Source organism: Pleurodeles waltl, chromosome 5 (genome assembly GCF_031143425.1).
Source record: "Pleurodeles waltl isolate 20211129_DDA chromosome 5, aPleWal1.hap1.20221129, whole genome shotgun sequence".
Classification (NCBI taxonomy): Eukaryota; Metazoa; Chordata; class Amphibia; order Caudata; family Salamandridae; genus Pleurodeles; species Pleurodeles waltl.
The window spans coordinates 882,581,537-882,605,399 of NC_090444.1; the positions used below are offsets into that span (position 1 = coordinate 882,581,537).

The 23,863-nt window shown below is 45.0% G+C and overlaps 1 protein-coding gene across 2 annotated transcripts in view; it reads right to left on the bottom strand.

The window, feature by feature from the left end:
• Positions 1–298: 298 nt before the first annotated feature.
• Positions 299–23,863, bottom strand: part of PDCD2 (programmed cell death 2) — a 242,329-nt gene continuing 218,764 nt past the window's right edge. For both annotated transcript variants that reach the window (XM_069234984.1, XM_069234983.1), the window contains one exon: positions 299–2,402. In XM_069234984.1, the coding sequence (XP_069091085.1) occupies positions 2,241–2,402 (162 nt within the window). In that variant the 3' untranslated portion in view covers positions 299–2,240. The remainder of the gene's footprint in view (positions 2,403–23,863) is intronic.

The window sequence follows — 23,863 nt, forward strand, 5'->3', positions numbered from 1 at the left end:
CTACTGAATGCTCAACAAGGAGGTGTAGTATGGTATCAGCATGACGAACCTCCTACATTATTATTAACCCTTACAATGACCAACAGTGACAAAATTGGTAAAACTGTTACACTATGGATTATGAGGAAAGGTACTGATAATGCAGGACAATAACGTACCAGAGGCCCAAGTCAGTTTATCTCAGCCCAGTTACAGTCTGAACAAAGAGACTAGATGCAGTTGAACAAAAGATAAACTGAAAACATAAATGTGATGTGCAGGTGATGCCTGTAAAACAAATACTTCAACAAACAGAAGATTGTAATATGCTATTTAGTTTTGAACATGAGACAGGCTTCTCCTGTCAGATCAAGTATTGGGACAACCATCATCTGAATACAACATGGGCAGCTAGATAGCTTACAACTTATGAACTTTTTTGTTCCATTCAGCGGACTCATCTCCAAACTGTACAAGATTCGTACATTTGACTGTATGTACAAAACGAGCATGTTAAATGTTGGTGAAAAAACAAACGTGCAGAATTAAGCAAAGAACGTGTGCCCACAGTCTAACGTATACAACATAAAGAAACAGCATAGAAACGTGCTTTATAGGTGGTCATGTGGTACCAGCTTGCACACAGATTAATTTTTAAATAAAAGAAAAACCCGTGTTAGCTAGACGTGCATATTAACAGTATACTAGAATTAAATTATTAAAGCCCTTGCAAAAATTGGTGGTCCCTATATGTCAATTCCATGGGGAAACCAATTAATTAACAATTCACATTTTTTATTTAGTGGGTGTAACGATATCTCACAGATTCTGTGCACGTGCCAGTCATCTCAGTTTTGTTGACTTCAAACAAGTGCATTTAGTTACAGTGTGCTCATATACTTTTGTTAAATAGTGGCAACAGCCAAGGGACGATGTGCAGTTTATGGCAGAATTGTGAAAAACTCCCTCGACCAAAATAGAAGTTTAATTGAATACTAGCACATTGAGCCTTCAGTAAAAGAGGTGAAAAAGCAAATACTTGCTATTATTTCAACATAAAACAAACTTGACATGCTAGGCCTTCACAGACAATATATATGTACCATGAATAAAATATGTTTGTACAGATATTACTTAGGCTTTATTGCGAAAGTTTTAAGATCTGCAGCTGGGAGAGAGGAGAACACAATATGGCTAGGCGTAGGCAAATGAGGATGATATTAGGGTGCAGCAGTATTCTTGCAAGGTGCTGCGAATAACTACATGGTCTCACTCGATTTCTCAGGCCAGTGACATTATTACTCAACTGCGCCAGTGATACTGTAAGTATGCAATTGGTGTAACAGGTCAAGAGGGCTCAATGTAGCAATGGTTCTGCTCATGTAGGGCTACACCTAGGTTGTTGCTCATGACCAAACACAGACACGTGAGAGGCAGCCCTTAAACCAATAATATACTAAGAGGTACAATATTCAGTAATGCTGCCCATATGTCACAGCTGTATCTAAAACTGGCAAAACTGCTGCACAACTTGGTATGTGGCATCTAATATGCAAAGCATCGGCTCACATGCCAATGATCAGGACCAGTACGTCAAGTATGCTTTTTAATGAAGGACTACCAATAAAACCGTAATTAAAGTGTAAACAACAGCTTTAGACAAAATGCCTTTGAGAACACATTACTCTATCAAGCTTCCCATGATGTTATCCAACCGCTTCTGGAGTGCGTTGAATAAATATCAGAAATTTTGGGCGGCACGCACCCCTACTGCTGAACCTCAACATCACAACTCTAAACATATTTCTGTATTGGTCTCGTTTTTTGGGGAAACAACTTGAGAAGGGATGGGTGATGCTGTAAGCAGTAAAACTGAAATACGTCCAAACTTTGGCACAGAAACACCAGTTAGGCTGAAACACCAAAATCTTAAACTTTTTTTTTTTTTTTACACTAAAATACGGTTCTTGGTTTTCCTTTGGAGATTGGGCAACCATAATTACAAAATGAGATGAAAATCACGTCTATACGCTTTTAACTTCAAATAAATATTGACTGCATTTATGCACAGAATTTCAATAAGACACGTCCATGTACATGGTCAGTCCTCAAGTTCCTATTTCAATTTTTCCAGGTTCTTCTTTATTATTCTCAATGCTATGGAAATGGTTAACATGGTAAGACTACAATAAGTAGTGACTCATTGGGCATAGAAAAGAAATGAATGTCTTCAGAAACGCAAAATGAAGTGGGGTTGCTTGTTAGGCTGGATCAGTGGCCACGTCCTGCTTCCATAAGAATTCCTTGCAATATTCTTTTTCATCACCGCAGTTTTCAGCACATGTAAATACAGCCAGCGTTCCCCAGTCTATGCTATCTCCAATGCTGTCAACATTAAGATGGCTCAGGAGCTGAGGCATGACCTAGTAAAAACAAAACCATAGATTGAAGGACACTAAATATTTGAAGAAACATGGAACACAGAAGATATGTGCATTTATATGTGGGATGAAGTATCCTCTGCCATTCTTCATTAGGATAATAGAAGTCCCCTACGAGTTCTGTGGTCACAGAGGAATAAAGCCTAAAGGCAAAGCTCTTACCAGGTTATGGAGCTCCGAGGGCACTTGCAATATCATTTTAAAGCATGTATCCTTTTAATGTATTACAAAGGTTATTTTAATTCTTATGAATCACGGCCACCTTATTACCCTTCACACAATAAGCTAAATCATTGGTCTCTGGCACGTTTATATGAAATAGCATAGTTAAAGATGCGTACAATAAATGCAGAATCTGAAGTGTGGAATTAAACACTAATGTGAAGATAGGAATTGTTGCAAAAACATAATTTAGGCAGTTTAATACAAATCACTTTCTAGCAAAGTTGTAGTGCAGAATGTGTAATAACATAAGAAGATTTGTGCTTTCATGTAACAAACTACAGCCGTGAAAAAAGTAAATGTGTATTGTCCCTTTTCAGATAATGAGTATTCGTTGTAGGAAAACCGATCAGAGAAGAAACGTCTGTTTCACTATTTAAACGCCAGTTGCAATTCTGATCCGTGGCCAGCATTGTGCATTGGCTGTTGTCTCCGACAGCAGAGATTGTTAGCACAATCCAAATGCAATCAATTATTAGTTTTATTTTTATAGATAAGTTACGCTACAACTAGACTGTAAAAAGAACATCGCATTCAGGTTTTTGTACAAGGAATGCAAGCTTTCACATATTGCATAGTACGTAAGCAGACGCGCAGGGCAGTATTCCATTTGTATATAACCACTGTCGAGAGAGGAAGGGCTGTCACTAAGGAGAGGGAAATCCTCGAGTGCGTCATGATGCTTCTCCCAACCCTCAACGTTAGTAATAATCATCTTTTCGTGTTTTCTGCGGGCAATATTGTGAGGGAAAGCCAAAAAACGCACTTCATTAAGTCCCCGCAATTTCCAGTATGCGTGGCACAAAGCGAAAGTACTAGAACTTCAGTAACAGGTCACATCCGGGAGCGTACCCTATATGCATCTCTGCCATAGTAGTTTTATTGCCCTTTCCAGGACATTATGGGCAAAGAAATCGAATGTGACCAACACGATTCATTATACTTTCGATTTCCCTGTCTGACTACCTACCAAAATGGTACGTACCCAGTTTCCCAGGGTTAGAGGCTCCTCCAAGAGGCCTGTTAGCTCTCAACCGAATGTCTATTGCTCAAACTCACATGGCTGAAGTTCTGACTTTCCCTATCCTGTCTTCTACCTGCGTCCATGCATGTGGGCATGGCTTGCACGATGTATGTTAAATGCACAGACATGTAGAAGTTTGTTTGTATGTGCACTGCTGTAGCTAAAAAGGCTAATCTTTTGGAGCATATTTTTTAATTGCTTTTCTTTTGCAATCAACCAAATTCTGTCCGAATCAGAGGCTAGGATTCTGCTTTAAGGACACGAATGCCAGCCTCTTTAAAGCAACATCTATTTCAGTACCTCTTACACCCATAGCAAAAGAACAACAGATCTCGAAAAAGGATGGCCATTCAGCTCTCCTTGTTGTGATATCCTCAATCTGAGCAGAGCAGCAATACCAACCTCTTACTTTGTTGCCCAGCAGCCTCACGTGAGCACATTTAATTTCTCTCCTCTGGACTGTGTTAACTGCTTATTAGTGGCTCTCTCATTTGTGTTGCACATTTTGTCATTTACAACTCAGGCATTAACTTATTACCTTTTATGGCGCCTGCAATGTGGATATTTATTCATTTGTAATGCGTGTTTATTTAGTCATGGACGTGCTCGGAGGATTACGGAGCCGTTCTGTTTCTTTCCTTTCAGATTGGTTGAATTGTCCGAGCAGGGTGAAAGGCCACCTTATACTAAAACTAACAGAAAATCAGACCATGCACCCAACGAGGATACTTTAAGAAAATGAAAGCCTGTCCGCTAGGGTGTAGGATTCAAACACGATGTGCTTGGATAAACTCTCATGTAGGGGGGAGTGCTGGATCGCTCACCAAAGGAAAACAAAGCCCTCTTTGTGACTCAGTGTCTCAGACGATCCAGAGCGCCAATGGAACCCCCATAATTTCATAGAGCAAATAAAGGGTTCAAAGAGAAAGGGAAATACCTCCGAGTAACAGTAGCAGTCCCGAAACAAATAGTGGAGAAAAGTTTAATTGGCCAGTGTTAACCCCCTGCACCTGTCATTTGAGCTCATAAAACATATGCAACGTTTTTTCATCCAGACCCACAGGTGAACTACCACAGGTTTAGCACCTTCCCCTCACGGCTGAGTGAGGCATCTTCCCATCAAGAATGGAGGGGAAAGGGTGCACAGGTTTGTCCACCACTTGAAGTCTCGAACCAGAGATTATGGATCCTGGTGACAGTCCAGGGGTTGTAACCAAAAAAAAAAAACAGAAGACCAAGATCATTTGGATTGCCTTTCTAGGAAAACGTGATAAAAGTTGAAAAGGAGCTACTAAGGAAGGGAAAAATAAATGTCAACTCATCACAGGCTTCTTAAGCAAAATCGGTCTTCTAAAATTGACAGCTAATGGGTGTCTGACTGGCACCACCCAGTAAATTCAATGCATCATTCCTCAATATCACATCAAGATGAAAGGCATCCAACCATAAAGAGATACTATGAACTTAGGTATGTATACATTAGGGTGCCTATTTTTCATCCTAACTGAAGGATCCTACAGGTTGGGTTGCAAAAGCAGACTTCCAAATTCACCCTCTGACTTTTGGACTTCCTCAGCCCTGTGCTGCTTCACCACGATGATGAGGTAGGCCTATTTCTGAGAGGATAAGGATATTCATCTATTTAGCCAACATGATAGTCATGTTCCAAGATCCAGAGGTGTTACAGGGCCAGCTGTGTCTAGCAATTTCTATAGTGCTTTGGATTAATCATTAATGGTCTGGTATCAGAACTCCACATAAGAGACAAATAGAGTTTTTGGTATTTACGGCAGCTGCCTCTAGCCAAGATAAAGACAACCAAGGAGGAGCTGAAAAAAGCTTTAAATAAATATACAGTATTATCAAACCAACTGTCATGGGTAATGTGGCTTTTATCTTTATTAGCCATATTTCCGAGCCCACTACATTATACAATCGATCAAAGGGTGAGAATCCTTCATTTACACTGGGATTATTTTACCCAGGCAGTGTACACTGTCCAGAGAAGCTAGAAGGAACTTTAACTGTGGCAAAACCATAAGGAAGGCTAAAACGTCAGGAGGATCTTTGCTTTCTCCCCAATTTTGATAGAGGATTCTGACATCAGAAGATTGGGGAGGAGAGACAAGAGCAGAGACTTATTTATTATAGGAAAACATTCACATGCAGAGATCCCGCAGCATACAGATTACCTGAAGCTACTAAGATCTCCCCGTCCATGAAATGTCAGATAATAGACCAGACAAATTGTTGTGCTCCTCTGAAGATGGACTGTCTTGTCGGTTCAGTAGGTAAACAGGCTGGCATAAAAAAGTGCAAATTATTGGTGGAGATAGCCAAGAATTTCTACCTGGTACTAGTGGAAACTTTACTACGCAAATACAACATTTTGGCAGACAAGAGTTCTCAGAAGTGGGGAGCAGAGCAGGGGCCAGTGGGAGAGCGGGACAAGGCAGAGGCGTTGTAGGTAAAGAGCATAGAGGGAGGCCAAAACAGAGTTGAAACTAGTGAAAAAGGCACTGAAAAGGGGGGAAGAGATAAATGGGTACAAAGAACCGAGTGAACCCAAGCGAGATGAGAAAGAAAGGGAAAAAAAGGTCAGGAAGGAAAAAAAAGATAAAAAGAGTGAAAAGAGCAAGTAAGAGTGAAAAGAGCAAGTAAGAGCTGAAGAAAAGAGAAAACCAAGAAGAATTGAAAATGAGAAGCATCAGTGGGCAGATAAGCATAAGGGCACAGTTAGAGAGTGAAAAACTTAGTTTTATCAGAAACAGAGCAAAAACAGAAGCAATAAAGCAGGCAGACTGACAAGAACAGACAGTGGGCAAAAGACAGACGCAGAAAACAAGGCAAACAGAGGGAATAAAAGACAAGTAAAGAGAATGGAGCAAGAGTAAGAACGGAGAGGGCGCAGAGACCAGGCGAAGAGCGAGGTAGGAAGCCTCACACACGCTGGTGCAGGGTCCGAAAGAGCCTTGTCTGATCGGAGGACCAGGTACAGTTAAGTCCTTATTGTGAGTCAAGAGGCTCCTACTTTATCTTATACTTTATGTGGAAAACAAACAAGCCAAAAAGCTCACTGTTTACACACGATGATCCGACAACCATCAAACGTCCCACTTGCACAATGGTGCCTACTTGCACACAGAATGAAAACAACATTGTAAAAAACGCAATTTAGCTGCAATAAAATCCTGGTCTGGCAGCTTATACGGTCCATCATCTCTTTTTCAGCATCTCTGGCTACAGGTAAAATTGCTCAAACTGTACCACTGCCCGAGTAGACCTGGGGATTTGTGTAGCAAAGAGGGAGTAGATTAGATTAGACTGTCAATCTCCACCCCAAAAAAAACAAGCATTGGCAAAGCAAATAGGTCTCACGTATACAAAGTTATTGGCTTTGGCAATGTGTATTTGTCATGTTGTACACCAGTGTGGTTGCAGTTCAGCCTGGCTAAAAGTTGGCAGGGAGGATGGTCGTAGAGTAGTGTGTCAGAGTGGATTTGTTTGTGTAGAATGTCGTAGAGTGAAATAGGGGGGAAGTGTCAGAGTTAAGTACAATTCAGTGGCAGAGAGAGTCGTAGACTGCAGTGTCATGGCATATAGTGGAGTGGGTTGGAGTGGCTTGAGGTAGATTGGATTGAAGTATAACAGGTTGGACTGAAGTGGGGTAGAGTGGGTTGGACTGGACTGGACTGGGTGGACCGAATGGGGGTGGACTGGAATCAAGTAGAGTGGATTAAAATGGGGTAAGGTGGATTGGGTTGGGTGGACTGGAATGGGATCGATTAGACTGGATTGGGTGAGTGGATTGGAGTGATAGGACTGAGTTGGGGTGCACTGGATCAGACTGGAGGGGGGACGACTGGACTGGAGGGGGGACAATTGGACTGGAGTCAGGTGGATTGGATTGGGGTTGATTGGTTTGAATTGGGGTTGATTGGTTTGGATTGAGGTGAATTGGTTTGGAGTGAGGTGAATTAGAGAGAGGAGGTGGTTGGAAAGCGATGGGAGTGGGGGTGTGCTGGATAGACTGGACTGAGTGGGTTGAACTGAACTAGTGTGGATTGGAGTAGTGAGGTGGCTTGCATGGGGTGGATTTAAATGGGGGGGATTAGATTCAGGTGGGTTGGAGTGGAGTGGGATAGACTGGGGTGGGGTGCAATGGAGTGGGGCAGATTGGAGTGGGGTGAGGTGGAGTGGAGAGGATCAGATTTCAGTAGAGTGGGGTGGATTGGAGTCGATCGGTTTGGGATTAAATGGATTGGGGCGGGTTGTGGTGCACTTGATGGGGAGGGGTTGACCGGTTCACTGTGGTGTTGATTGGATTGGAGTGGGGTGGGGTGTACTGAGTTGGAGAGAGATGAAATGTTTAAACAGTGAAAACAAAATTTTCTTCTCTGATCAGTCTTCCTACAACAAATACGCATTAGCAGAAATAAAACATTTATTACACATTTACTTTTTCATGCCTATATAGTTTGTTACATGAAAGCAATAATATTTGGAGTGGGGTGGGCTGGATTGGGGTAAAGTGGACTGGATTTGAGTGGGGTGGATTTTGGTGGAGTGGGGTGGATTAAGGTGGACTGGATTGGGATTGATTAAAATGGATTGGACTGGATGCATTGGAGCGTGGTGGATGAGTGGACTGGAATGGGGTGTATTGTGTTGTAGTGGCTTGGAATATATTTGAGTGGGCGGATTGGACTGGCAGGACAAACTGTTTTTGACTGGGGCGGGGCAGATTGTTTTGGATTGGAGTGTAGCAGTTTGGAGTGGGGTAGATTATTTTGGATTGGAGTGGGGCAGATTGTTTGGATTGGACTGGGACAGATTGTTTTGCATTGCAGTGGGCCAGACTGTTTTAGAATGGAGTGGGGTAGATGGCAGCAGGGCAGACTGTTTTGGATGGGAGTGGGGCAGACTGGAATATGGCTGGTTGTTCTGGACTGGAGTGGAGCAGATTGATTTAGATTGGAGTGGGGCAGATTGTGCATTGGAGTGGGGCCAAATATTTTGGATTAGAGTGGGGCAGTCTGGATTGTCGGGCCGATTGTTTTGGATTTGATTGGGGCAGATTGTTTTGGGTTGGAGTGTGGAAGACTGTTTTGTATTACAGTGGGGAAGATTGGAGTGGAGCAGATTGTTTTGGATTGGAATGTGGCAGATTCTTTTAGATTGGAGTAGGGCAGATTGTTTTGGATTGTAGTGGGGCAGATTGGAGACGGGCCAATTCTTTGGATTAGAGTGGGGCGGATTGGTGTGGGACGACTGGAGTGGGGCAGACAGTTTTGAGTTGGAGTGGAGCAAATTGTTTTGGACTGGAGGGGGGCACACTGGAGTGGGGCCAGTTATTATGGATCGGAGTGGGGCAGATTGGTGTGGGGCAGACTGGACTGGGGCCGATTGTTTTGGATTGGAGTGGGGACGTTTTTGGATTGGGTTGATTGTTTTGGGTTGGAGTGAGGCAGATTGTCTTGCAATGGAGCGAAGCAGAATGGATTGGAGTGGTGCCAGTTGGAGTATCCCATATTATTTTGGATTGGAGTGGGCAGAATTGTTTTGGATTGGAGTGGGGAAGATTGTTTTGGGTTGGAGTGGAGAACATTGTTTTGGATTAGAGTGGGGCGATTAGCGTGGGGAAGACTGAAGTGGGGCCAACGGTTTTGGGTTGGAGTTGAGCAGATTGTTTTATACTGGAGTGGGGCACACTGGAGTGGGGACAATTATCTGGGATTAGAGTGGGGCAGATCGGTGTGGGGCAGACTGGATTAGGGCTGATTATTTTGGACTGGAGTGGGGCAGAATGTTTTGGATTGAAGTAGGGCAGACTGGAGTGGGGCCAATTGTTCTGGACTGGAGTGGAGCAGATTGTTCTGGACTGGAGTGGGGCAGATTGGAGTGGTGCTGCTTGTTTTGGACTAAAGTGGGGCAGAATGCTTTGGGTTGCAGTGAAGCAGGTTGTTTCAGATTGGAGTGGGGCATATTGTTTTGGGTTGCAATGTGGGCAAATTGTTTTAGATTGTAGCGGGCAGATTGTTTTGGATTGTAGTAGGGCAGATTGGAGACAGGTCAATTCTTTGGATTAGAGTGTGGCAGATTGGTGTGGGACAGACTGGAATGGGGATTGGATTGCGGTAGATTGTTTTGGGTTGGAGTGCGGCAGAACAGAGTAGAGCAGATTGTTTGGATTGGAGTGGGTAGAATTGTTTTGGATTGGAGTAGGGCAGAACGGAGTGGTGCTGATTATTTTGCACTAGAGTGTGCAGATTGTTTTGGATTGGAGTGAGGAATATTGTTTTGGGTTGGAATGGGGCAGATTGTTTTGGGTTGGAGTGAAGCAGATTGTTGAGGGTTGGAGTGGGCGGATTGTTTTGTGTTGGAGCGGGACAAATTGTTTTGGACTGGAGTGAGGCAGACCGGATTAGGGCAGATTGTTTTGGATTCGAGTGGGGCAGAACGTAGCGGGCAAATTGTTTTGGATTGGAATTGGACAGATTGGACTGGGCCAGATTGGATTGGAGTGGGGCAGACTGTTGTGCACTGGAGCAGGGCAGATCATTTTGGACTGGAGTAGGACAGATTATTTTGCACTGAATGGGGGCAGATTATTTCGGACTGGAGTGGGGCAGATTGTTTTGGGCTGGAGTGGAGCAGACCGAAGTGGGGCAGGTTGTTTCGCATTAGAGTCCGTCAGACAGAAGTAGAGCAGATTGTTTTGGATTTGAGTGAGGTAGATTGTTTCGGGCTGGAGTGGGGCAGATTGCTTTGATTGGATCAGACTGTTACATTGGAGCAGGGCAGATTGTTTTGGTCTGGAGTGGGAAGGTTGTTTTGGTCTGAAGTGAGGCAAATTGTTTTGGAATGGAGTGGGCAGATTGGTGTGGGGGAAATCGGAGACGGACAGATTGTTTTGGATTGGGGTGGGGTAGATTGAAGTACGACCAACTGTTTTGGATTGGGGCAGATTAAAGTGGGGCAGACTGGGGTCGGGCCAGTTGTTTAGAATGGAGTGGGCAGCTTGTTCTGGAATGAAGTCGGGTAGATTGTTTTGGTTTGGAGTGAAGTAGATTGTTTTGGGGTGGGGCAGATTATTTTGTAATGGAGTAGGGCAGAGTGTTTTGCATTGGAGCAGGGCACATTGTCTTGTGGTGGGGCAGACTGGAGTGGGGTAGATTGGAGTGGAGCAAACTGTTTTGGACCGTAGCGGGTTGATTGTTTTGGATTGGAATAGGGCAGACCAGAGTAGAGCAGATGGTTTTGGACTGGAGTGGGGGAGATTGTTTTGTATTGCAATGGGGTAAGATTGAAGTGAGGTAGTTTTGAGTGGGGACGACTGTTTTGGATTGGAGCGGGGCAGGTTGGAGGGGGGCAGATTGTTTTGGACTGGAGTGGGGCAGATGGTATTCGATTAGTGCCGACTGTTTTGGATTAGAGCTGGTTAGACTGTTTTGGATCTGAGTTGGGCAGATTGGAAAGGGGTAGATTGTTTTCGATCAGAATGGGAGAGATTGTTTGGACTGTACTGGAGCAGATTGGAATGGGGTAGGTTTTGAGTGGGTAGACTGTTTTGGACAGGAGTGTGGCAGAGTAGAGTGGGGCAGAATGGAGTCAGGCACATTGTTTTGGACTGGAGAGAAGCAGTTTGGAGTGAGGCAGATGGTTTTGGATTGGAACGGGCAGATTGTTTTGGTTTGGAGTGGGGCAGACTGTTTTGGGCTGGGTGGGGCTGATTGTTTTGGATTGGAGTGGAGCAGGTTATTTTGGATTGGAGTGGGGAAGATTGGAGTGGGGTGGTAGTGGACGAGAGGATTGGATTGGTCTGAGGTGGACTGGATTGAGTGGGGTGTGGTGAGTTCCACTGACGTTGATTGGAGTGGGATGGATTGGGGTGTACTGCACAATTCTGTTAAAACAGTTTCTGATATTTCCTAAAACAAAGAAATAATGTGGCTGTGCAATGTTTAGAACAAGATAAAAGTCTTCATTGCAGAACAATGCCCATGGGCAAAAAACAAAACATGAGTGCAAAGTGAGAAAAGAAGAACTCGCAAAATAAAAGAATGTTAAATATAGAAAATACAACTTTTCAATTTGTTTGGCATGCTCTGCATGTTTTTTGCCAGTCGCATGCCTTCTGTTTGCACAGCACTAGAAGTTAAAAAGAGTTAAATATTACCTCAGTCATGTTGGGTGATTGTTTTAGATTGGAGTGGTCAGACTACTTCGCATTGGAGTGGGCAGATAGTTTTGGATTGGAGTGGGGTGACTGCCTTGGACTGGAGTGGGGTGAATGCTTTGGATTGGAGTGGGACAGACTGTTCCGGATTGGAGTGGTGCAGATTGGAGGGGGGCAGACAAACAGGGGGCGATTGTTAGGGATTGGAGTGGGGCAGATAGTACCATATTCCTCTGAAATTCGACTGGATATGTTAAAGGTCCTCCCGCATGTGGGTGGCTGGAAAAACAAGTGGACAAGGGGAAGCAAGAGTAACAAGACTATGGAATCTATATAGAGATGGAACTCTTCTTCTGTTCAAAGAGTTCCAAATGGAATATAACTTGCACCCCAGACACTTCTTATTGCACTGGGAAATTAGAACAGCAGTGCACAAAAATTTGAAAACAAAGATGATAGAACCCCCACAACAAAAGAGGTGCACATACATAGCAACATCCTCTGGGACGTATAAGGCGATTATTTGCTTACATAGAGCAATTACAGAAGATATATTAGTACCAATGAACACACTCCGCACAAGATGGGAAGAGGACATAGGAAGCCCCACAGATGAGAAGAACTGGGCAAGCATATTGGCCTAGAGTACCCAAGATATCTAGGAATGCCAGATTCAAGCTCATCAATTTTACCATGCTACATAGAGCATGCCTTACACCTGCACAGATTAATAGATTTTTTCACACGGCAGATGCAAAATGTCCAAGAGGTGGAGAAGTGGGAGCTGAGCTTTTGCCATATGACCTGGACCTGCCTGAGCCAGACTAACTATTGGGAAGGCGGTACTGGGACAATTGTAGACATAATAGACAGAGAGGTCCCCTGTGATCTAGACCATTGCCTACTAAGCAACGTCCTTCAAACAGCAAAAACAAAAGACACTAATGAGTTACAGGACTGAGCTTTTATACTGGCCAAGAGAGAAATCATTAGAAATCGATAGAGGCCCTAGACTAACAACATGGATACAGGAATTGGAAAGAGGGGCTCACTATGAGGAAAAAGTGCTTCTCTGTGCGGCCCAATGTGGCCAAGGATCACTCAAAGTACCCAGGAATTGGGAAAGAGTAATAAAGCTTAAACATCCAGATATTCCCCTTGCTGATTCACCACTCAATACTCTGTAATAACCCGTCAACATGGGAGGGCCCTTTCACCAAAGGAGTCGACGACGACAGACTGATGGTTGAACAGCTCTGCAGCCAAATGGCTGGAATAAATATCAAAATCTATAAAAAAGATGGCACCCCCATTCTAAGAAAACACACAACACCTGGTGCATGATGGGGGTAGCAGTTGGTAGCTCAGATTTGAATTGCTATATTAATAGAAATTTCAATCCATGTGATGCTGTACAATACCACATGCAAAATGTCTGAATAACCTTGGGGAAGATTGTTTCGGATTGCAGATGGGTAGATTGTTTTGTAATGGAGTGGGCAGATTGGAGCGAGGCAGATTGCTTTGGAGTGGGGCAGATTGTTTTGGATTGGAGTGGGTGGATTGGAGTGAGGCAGGAAAGGCCTAAAAACATTCCCCAACCCACCCTCCTAGGGAGCGGCCCTTGCCCAATGGGCCGCTCCCCTCATTGAATAATATATATTTTTTAAATCCCTGGTATCTAGTGGGCATTTCATGCCTTTCTCGGCCCCTCTAGTGATCGGAAGAAAAATGCAAAAGTATTTTTCTTCCGAACCAAGCTATAAGCTCAGCTTTCAGCGTGGAGGGGCAGGCCTCTGATTGATTCACCTTCCATCCCTGGAGTGGGAGCGCTGATGCGAGGCTCATTAGCGGGGGTGGGGGGGGAGCACTAGCGCTCCCCCGTGAGCCGGTACCAGGACGTAACGGTTACGACCTTGGCGCCTCAGCCAAGGACGTACCCGTTACGTCCTTGGCTGTCAAGGGGTTAAGAAGGGAGCTTGGTATATTTTAATTGAGAGGAAGAATGGGTAAAAGAGGAGCAAAACACTAAGCAACAGTAGTCGGTCTCCAGCAAATAACCTATTACAGGAATATTTTGCTACACCTAGCTTGAATATGTGCTCTTTCTAGTAACCCACACCCCAGATCTTGTTCCTAGGAAAGCTGATGGTTAGAAGCAGTCCAGGAAAAAGGCCACATTGAACTTAGACTCACTAGCATAACTGTATGTCTGTTCTGTTTTTATAGATTTTTTAGTTGTTTTATTTTCTATTGTGAATGTCATGGGGAGGGTACGTCCAACAAGAGAACAATAGGGGGAAAAAAAACCTACAAAATATCTCATATCGGGTAATCGCATGACCAAGCATAGCTTCTTGATGGAGCTCAATGTTTTCCATGCAACTTTTAGGACAGGAATATAGCCTGCAAGGAAAACCGCTATGAGTGCCCATTTGCATGTGAATCTGATATGCTGACTTTTAGTTCAGCATCATCCTTTTATGATGAGTGCACAGAGGCCAGCGCCTGAGTCTGTTAATGTGAGGACCATAATCTGTTATGCGTGAACTGGAGAGAGGCGCAAAGCATATTCTCATACCGAGCATAGGAATACTATTCCTTTTCAGGCTGAATCACAGAAATCGGTGCTGGCAGCATACGGACCTTTTATGGATCAACAGACATTTTTGACTGTGTGTACTGACCCCTCGTCTAAAGTTCCACAGTTTTGTTAACCCCAGAAACCTTGCACTGACATTCTGTGTGCAATCTGAGTGTGTCATATGTATGAGGGTATGACTGTGTGTAGAAAGAGTCTGAGTACTAGGAGCAGTGGGATTCATTTTGAGTGGACCCTGGTTTTAGTTTGCACAAGATGAAGAGTAGATACAGCTTACCGAGATAATGGAGGGACATTTCCTGCATTACTATGGCTGGAGGATGAAGACCCAGAAACACCGATGTAAAGGACAATGGAGATAGAGCCTGTTTTAGAAAATCCATTCTTCCTCAGCATCGCCATTTGGAAGATGGCAGAGGTGAAGTGTAGGACTATAGTAACTGATGTTCAAGGTGAAGACATTTCTATTCAGGACCTCTCCTTATGTCTGCCCCCAAATTTACTGTTTCAGGAAGCCGACCACAGTCAGGTGCAGAGAGGTCACAGCTCACTGCAGCTAGGTTCTGGATATTTCTTGCTTAAAGCCTGCTTCACTACTACCTGCGGTAAGAGCCATCCCTGCCAGAAACTGCATCAAGCTTCTAACAATCACCAAGAGCCATCTTTGATGAGAAACCTGCGATGTGGCTGAGGGACTGGTGCTGTTGCTGGTCATCTCAAGGAGTTGAAACACTTTGTCACAGATGTGGGAGTCAAGATCAGCGCAGATGCCTCAAATACTAAAAACACCCACAGGGTCAAGGCTAGCTGAGAGGCTGAACCTTCCACCTTAGGGTCCCATCTGCATCTGGCTTAGGGAGGCCGTATTGCTATAGATAAGAGCTGCTTTGTGAACCCTCCATGCCAAAATCCTCCAGGCATCAAGTTCTGCGAAATGCCATGACTGCAGCCTCTACAGTTCAAAAGCCGCAGGAGGATGCTGCACATGTGCATCTCGCAGGCCTGAACTGCAGGTCCTGAATCTGTGAGTGGAATGAGAGACTGAGGAAGCAGCCCATAGTCTGGAAAACAAGCTCAAAACTTTTAGTGAGGTGAAAGCAAACTGAACTATGATGTCCATCTTTGTCTTGGGGGTGTTTTTAGTGAACTGCACTTGTGACTAATAAGTGGTTTGTCCCAAGTAATACACCAGGGATAACAGAAGTTGGAGAACCATCACTGCATTGTGTTGATATTCATAAAGACACTTTAAATTGATTCCATTCACTTCCATCCTACTTTCTGGGATTTGCAATCTCTTGTTGCTGTATGATATTGCAGATTCAACCCTGGACATCCTAGTTTCCATTTTTCCAACTTTCTTCCATCACAATCACAGATTTTTTTTTTTAACCTTACAAGGCTTCCTCAAAATTGTGTCCCCCTCAGCAATTCGTTAGCAGGCACTTTCCCAGTCTTCCTCATCATCCACATTCTTTCTCCTCATGTGGGGCTTGAAAGGTACGGCTAATCTCTTAACTCGCTTGTTTGTCCTTTGGAGCAAGGAATGGTCTGCCCAGTGTTGTTTTATTTTACTAAGAAGGCCTATTACCCATACCACTCAACCACCCAAGCTGCCACACACTTGGACTCCCCACATGCCGACTCCATTAAGCCAATATTCACCAGATCTTCCTGGCTTGTGGAAGCCCTACAACAATGGCATGTCATCACAGTAGAGAAGTGGAACAAGATACCCTGCCTGCCCATGCTTGGGATCCAGCTGTGCCATTCGTGTTGCACCCTCCAGTTTCTTTCTCAGTCACATTCTGTTGTATCACCTTCCACTTGAAAATCAAACGTAACAGTGCTGCAGTTTTTGTCTTGTAGCACATACTGCTGAACTGATGATCAGTACCCCATCAATGAGGTTTCTGTGAAATTCTGATTTTCATGGTGATATGGATGTCAAAGCCACGTGGTATCCTTCTGCCAGTCATTGGCCCCTTTAGTCAATCTTATTTTGCCTATGCCACCTGTAGAGTGACCTTTATACTTTAAAAGGGATGATGGAAGATTAGGAATGGATTAATTAGACCAGTGGTTCCAAACCTTTTGACGTCCGTGGACCCCTACTTTATTACTGAAACCTGGGGACCCTCACTGAATCCTTATTGGAATCCAGGGACCCCCAAGGAGTCATTACTGAAAGTTGGCGACCTAATCTGTTGTTATTTGTCAAAGTAGGCACGGACCTCCTGAAGAGGCTTCGGGGACCCGCCGGGGGTCCCCGGACCACAGGTTGGGATCACTGCACTAGCCCTATCCTTCTTCGAAGTAAAAGAAAAAAATTACTTAAGTTGAGTCATGATTATTCTGTTGGATAGACTATTCTACCTGCAGATTCTTCGTCTTTTGAATATCCCCAGGCCTTAAACTGGATCAAGAAACTCTACAACAGATGTCTCATGCTGGTAGGTGGCTCTGGCTCCACCTCGGCGACAGATGCAGAATGTATGATGTCACTGGATCACTGTAACACTATCCTGATGTCAGTTCCTCATCCATTTTCCGGGGCATCATAGACATCGTCAAGGACAGCATCTGACTGAATGCAAATGTGCAGTGCAAGAAAACAACATTCGAACAGGATTGGTAAGGAATCTGCATATCCTTCTTGCCCTTCTTGATGTGTACATACTCCACAAAGAGCTGGTTGTCTCATCTGGACAATATAAAAAAACTGACTGCCATTAGGAGGGGTCCAGTGATGTAATTTTGCCTCATTTCTGGTCAGATGGGAGGGAGGAACAAGGTGGGAAGAGTAATGGCCCGTCCCATATGGGACGGAGGGCACCACTTCCGATAGGAAAGTGGTTTTAATTCTTAGTAATCAATCAAAGTATTTGTAAAGCTTGGCTACTCACCCGTGAGTGTCTCAAGGCGCTGGGGGGTAGGGACCTCATCCAAAAAGCCATGTCTTGATGTTCTTCCTGAAGATCGTGACCGACTGGCTTTGTCTGAGGTGCAGGGGGAGGTTGTTCCAGCTCTTCGCTGCAGTGTAGGTGGTTTTGCGGTTGCGAGGGACGGTGGCCAGGGCCATTTGGGTGGAGCGGAGGGATCTGGCGGGGGTGTAGAAGGAGACGCAGTGGTTCAGGTAGGCTGGTCCTGTGTTGTGTATGGCCTTGTACATGAGGGTGAAAAGCATGAAGGTGGTTCGCTTCTCGACCCGTAGCCAGTGGAGGGTCCTCAGGTGTTGGTAGATGTGTTCTCAGTGAGGGAGGTCCAGAATGAGTCTGGCGGCGGCAGCCTGGATGATTTGAAGTTTATTGATGTTCCAATTTGAGGTGCCAGCATAGAGGGCGTTTCCGTAGTCGAGCTTGCTTGTGACTTAGGCGTGGGTGACAGTCTGCTGGGATCCACCTGAAGATGCTCTGGAGTTTGCTGAGTGTACAGGGAGTGCAGAATTATTAGGCAAGTTGTATTTTTGAGGATTAATTTTATTATTGAACAACAACCATGTTCTCAATGAACCCAAAAAACTCATTAATATCAAAACTGAATATTTTTGGAAGTAGTTTTTAGTTTGTTTTTAGTTTTAGCTATGTTAGGGGGATATCTGTGTGTGCAGGTGACTATCACTGTGCATAATTATTAGGCAACTTAACAAAAAAAAAATATATACCCATTTCAATTATTTATCATTACCAGTGAAACCAATATAACATCTCAACATTCACAAATATACATTTCTGACATTCAAAAACAAAACAAAAACAAATCAGTGACCAATATAGCCACCTTTCTTTGCAAGGACACTCAAAAGCCTGCCATCCATGGATTCTGTCAGTGTTTTGATCTGTTCACCATCAACATTGCGTGCAGCAGCAACCACAGCCTCCCAGACACTGTTCAGAGAGGTGTACTGTTTTCCCTCCTTGTAAATCTCACATTTGATGATGGACCACAGGTTCTCAATGGGGTTCAAATCAGGTGAACAAGGAGGCCATGTCATTAGATTTCCTTCTTTTATACCCTTTCTTGCCAGCCATGCTGTGGAGTACTTGGACGCGTGTGATGGAGCATTGTCCTGCATGAAAATCATATTTTTCTTGAAGGATGCAGACTTCTTCCTGTACCACTGCTTGAAGAAGGTGTCTTCCAGGAACTGGCAGTAGGACTGGGAGTTGAGCTTGACTCTATCCTCAACCCGAAAAGGCCCCACAAGCTCATCTTTGATGATACCAGCCCAAACCAGTACTCCACCTCCACCTTGCTGGCGTCTGAGTCGGACTGGAGCTCTCTGCCCTTTACCAATCCAGCCACGGGCCCATCCATCTGGCCCATCAAGACTCACTCTCATTTCATCAGTCCATAAAACCTTAGAAAAATCAGTCTTGAGATATTTCTTGGCCCAGTCTTGACGTTTCAGCTTGTGTGTCTTGTTCAGTGGTGGTCGTCTTTCAGCCTTTCTTACCTTGGCCATGTCTCTGAGTATTGCACACCTTGTGCTTTTGGGCACTCCAGTGATGTTGCAGCTCTGAAATATGGCCAAACTGGTGGCAAGTGGCATCGTGGCAGCTGCACGCTTGACTTTTCTCAGTTCATGGGCAGTTATTTTGCGCCTTGGTTTTTCCACACGTTTCTTGCGACCCTGTTGACTATTTTGAATGAAACGCTTGATTGTTCGATGATCACGCTTCAGAAGCTTTGCAATTTTAAGAGTGCTGCATCCCTCTGCAAGATATCTCACTATTTTTGACTTTTCTGAGCCTGTCAAGTCCTTCTTTTGACCCATTTTGCCAAAGGAAAGAAAGTTGCCTAATAATTATGCACACCTGATATAGGGTGTTGATGTCATTAGACCACACCCCTTCTCATTACAGAGATGCACATCACCTAATATGCTTAATTGGTAGTAGGCTTTCGAGCCTATACAGCTTGGAGTAAGACAACATGCATAAAGAGGATGATGTGGTCAAAATACTAATTTGCCTAATAATTCTGCACTCCCTGTATACCAGCAGGAGGAGGTGACTGAGTTTACCTGGCGGATCATGGATATGGAGGATTCGAGGATGATTCCCAAGTTGCAGGCGTGCTCGGTCAGCACAAGGGCCGTGCTGACGTGGTGGGCCACCATGAGTTGTCCCAACCTGAGGTGGCGTTTCTGAAGATGATGAGCTCCGTTTTGTGGGAGTGGATCTTGAGTGATGTGGGGGACTGTGTGGAAAGCTGCTGAGGGGTCGAGGAGTATGATTGTTGCAGTGTGGCCATGGACTAGGAGTATTCAGATGTCATCTGTGGCTGCCAGGAGTGCTTACTCTGTTCTGTGATTGCTGCCGGATGCCGGACTGGGAGCTGTCCAGGGAGTTGTTGGCCTCAATGAAATTCCATAGTTGTGCCTGGATTGCTTTTTCATCAGTTGATTACTTTCAGCATCAGTTTGTACAGGTAAAAGCTGGTGAAGGGTGGATAGTCACAAAGCACTTGCACCTTCAAGTGACAGCCATCAGGAACAAAATTTTAAGGGCCAAAACGTGCAACTGACAACTGTGCAGATGTTCAAATGGGACCCTCATCAAGAATATAGTTTTCAATCAACTTTTAAGGAAACTGCTTCATAAAAACAGACAGTAATTAAAGCAATCTCCACCTGAGTGGTGGGGCATTATCAAAACACAAACAGACAATCTAGGATCCTAATTTCCTCTCATCAAGGAATAGTCTTTGCAGTACTATACAGTTAAAATAATATCTAAGTTATACACAGGTCTATGTTGCGTCTCTTTCCAGTCAACCTTTATCAGGGGTCACAGGTCCTGCTCCCACTCCTCCCTCAACTGACCAAATGAGTAAGGTGAGTTGACCACAAGGAACAAATAGATAGACGTGTGATATTTTGAGGTCTGTTAATTCCTCTTTCAGGACCCTAGCTTCCACTAGGTTATAGTCAGAAATCGCCTCTATCTCCTCTAGTGCATGTCGGAGCTGCAGGTGTCAGAAAAACTGATTGCAATGAAGATCACATTTCATTTGCAGGTCTGCAGACAGTTTCATTCCTCAAGACATTAAGCTTCACGTACCAATCTCATTGCTTTGCTTAAACCCCTGTAGTTTGGGCACCTGTTGCAATCAGTGTCAAGTTCACAGTGGTGTCTCCAGTATAGGTCGGAGACCTCTCGGTTCCAATGGAGGAATAATTTGTAGAGCTCTTTAAGTCCTTGGGCAAGGAAGCTCTCTACGGACCTTCTTAAGGTGCTCAATTTTTGGTAAACCACTTCTCTTCTCCTTTAATGATCATGGGATCTTTCCCATGCTTAATGGACAAGTTACTTACCTTCGGTAATGCCTTATCTGGTAGAGACAATATCTAGTTGCAAATTCCTTACCTTAGAATTTCCCTCAGGCGTCAGTCTAGATTTGGAGATTTATTTCCAGCAGTACACCTGTGTGCCGTTAGGTGGTGTTGATCGGCTCTGTGTCCGTTGGTGGCATTGTCGGCGCCAGATACGACATTGCGGGTCCTATACAGGCTCCACCCGGCTCGCTGACATCAGTTTCTTTTAATGACTTTCCACGCCAGAAGCGCAGAGCCATGAAGAACACTGACCACTGGTGCGTCAAAACTAGGACCCTGAAAGGGGAAGTCCCTGTCCCTAGAAATCTGTTCGCCGAGCGGGGACCATGGGTGGGTCGGTAAGGAATCTGCAACTAGATATTGTCTCTACCTGATAAAGGGTTACCGAAGGTAAGTAACTTGCCCTTCTGATAGAGACGTATAGTTGCAGATTTCTTATCTTAAAATCGACACCCAAGCATTATCACTCCCGGAGGTGGGTCTGCAAACCAAGATCACACCAGTGCATGTCCCTACAGACCTGACTGTCCAGGCAATAGTGTCTGGTAAATGTGTGCAGAAATGCTCACTTTATCACCTGACCGATAACCAAAACCAGAATTCTGTGTGCCAACGTAATGGTTGCAGCCTTAGCTCTGGGAGAATGAGCATACAAGCCCTTAGAGGGTTGCTTCCTAGCCAATGCAAAGCACATTTTGACCACCCATTTGAAGATGGTTCTCTTCTGCAGTTGCCCAACCTTTCTTCGCACCCACATAACCAACAAAGAGTTGATCATCCATTCGGAATTCTTTGGTACGATCAACGTAGAATGCCAACACTCATTTTGGGTCCAGGTAGTGGAGTTGCTCCTCTTTCTTAGAAGGATGTGGGGGTGCATAAAAATTAGGCAAGGTGATGGATTGGCCTAAATGGAAAGGCGCTACCACTTTAAAAAGAAAGGAGGCCCGTTGCGAAGCACCACTTTGTCAGGATAGATGGAAAGGTAGGGTGGCTTAGATGACAATACCTGCAGCTCACTCACCCTGGGAGCAGAAGTAAAAGCCACAAGGAAGGCCACAACTGAGGAGAGGCTCGAAAGGGGCATACATCAGGAATGTCAGAACCAAATTCAAACCCCATTGGGGCATAATGAATGGGGGCGGAGGAAACTTAGGTGTAAGGCCTTTAGGGAACTTATTTACCATAGGAGATTTAAACACATAAGTCTGATCAGGCAGCCATAAGAAAACAGAGATTGCGGACAAATAATCTTTGAGAGTGCCCAAAGCAGAACCCTGCTGGGGCAATGAAAGCATAAACACTAGAACCTCAGAAAGGAGGGATGGGAAGGGGTCAACAGACTTGTCTGTGCACCATGCTACAGATTTCTTCCTACAACAGGCATATACCGTTTTGGTGGAGGGACGCCTGGCTGCCAAGGTAACATTACCACCTTCAGGCGGAAGCTCAAAAGCAGTCAACTACCACCATTAGACTCCACGCAAGAAGGCAGAGACAGAGAGGTTCCGGTGGAGAGCCCTCGCCTGCTGCAGAGGATCCTCCCAAAGGAGCAGGCTGATGGGCGGTTCGATGGCCATGCTCAACAGCTCAGGATACCAGACTCTTTGTGCCCAGTCCGGAGCCACAAGGATTACTTGGTCCGGGTAGTTCTTGATCTTCTTGAGAACTTCGGGCAGAAGTGGTATGGGCAGAAAGACGTACAGGAGGCCTGAACTCCACTCGAGATGAAGAGCGTCGCCAAGCAAGTGCCGCCTTGGAAACTCCAACGCGTAGTACTGCTGACATTGTGTGCTCTCAGGGGAGGTGAACAGATCTAACCAAGGCTCTCCCCACTGTTGAAAGAGGGCTTGTGCCACCTCTGTGTGGAGACACCATTTGTGATCGACCAAGCATTGTTGGCTGAGTTTGTCCGCTCAGACGTATAGAGAGCATGCCAGATGTTGAACCACCAAGGATATGCCCTGCTGTTACAGCCACACAGAGCCTCTTGACCAAGGGCCCACAACACGGCCCCACCATGCTTATTGCAAAACCACATGACAGTGGTGATGGCAGTGAATACCTGTACTACATCCACTGTGAAAGAGGGAAGAAATGCTTTCTGTGCTAGTCTGATCGCCTGGAGCTCCAACAGGTTGACGTAGAGTTCGGACTCCACCGGAGACCAAATACCTCTGATCCCCACCTCTCCCAGGTAGCTGCCCCATCCCAGGAGTGACATCTGTCACTACTGCCATATCTGGTTGGGGAAAGTAGAGGGATCTGCCTCTGACCCAATTGTGGTGCGTTGGCCACCACTACAGATCTCATGCAGTTAACTCTGATATCTAGACAATGTTAGAGAGATTACCCAGATGCAGTGCCCACTGGAACTTCAGGTCCCACTGCAGAGCTCATATACGCTGTCTGGCATGCATCACCAGCAGGATGCAGGAGACCATGAGGCCCAGCTGCCTCAGAGTCATTCTCACCAAAATCCAGGATAGCAGCTGAAATATCATAGCCTAAAATATCCTGGACTCACCTCTCGGCAGGATAAGCCCAAAACTGCACTGTGTCCAGAACAGCTAGGATGATAGGGAGTGTCTGAGAGGGACTGAAATGTCATGTTTATAAGTGAACCCCAGCGAATGCAGGTGGTCCGCCGTAGTCTGAAGGTGGGAGATGACAGCTTGGGTCGAGCCCACCTTCAACAGCCACTCGTCAAGACAGGGGAAGACTGAAATCTCAGATCTGCAAAAATGAGCTGCGACCACTGCCAACACATTGGTGAACACCCGAGGGGCGCTGGTAAGGCCAAAGGGAATCACAAACTGAAAGTGCTCACAGCTTACAGTGAACCACAAGTTTTGAACTTCTCCTTGAGGAAGAGATTGAGGGACCAAATGTCTAGGATAGGGTGGAGACCCTTGTTTTTTTGGGGCACCAGAAAGTAGTGGGATTAACAACCACAACCTACCTCTGACACAGGGACCCCCTCAGTGGCTCCCTTGGCCAAGAGACCCATAACCACCTTGCAGAAAAGTGCCAAGTTATCCTCCATCATCCGATAGTAGGAGGTAGCATGGATGGA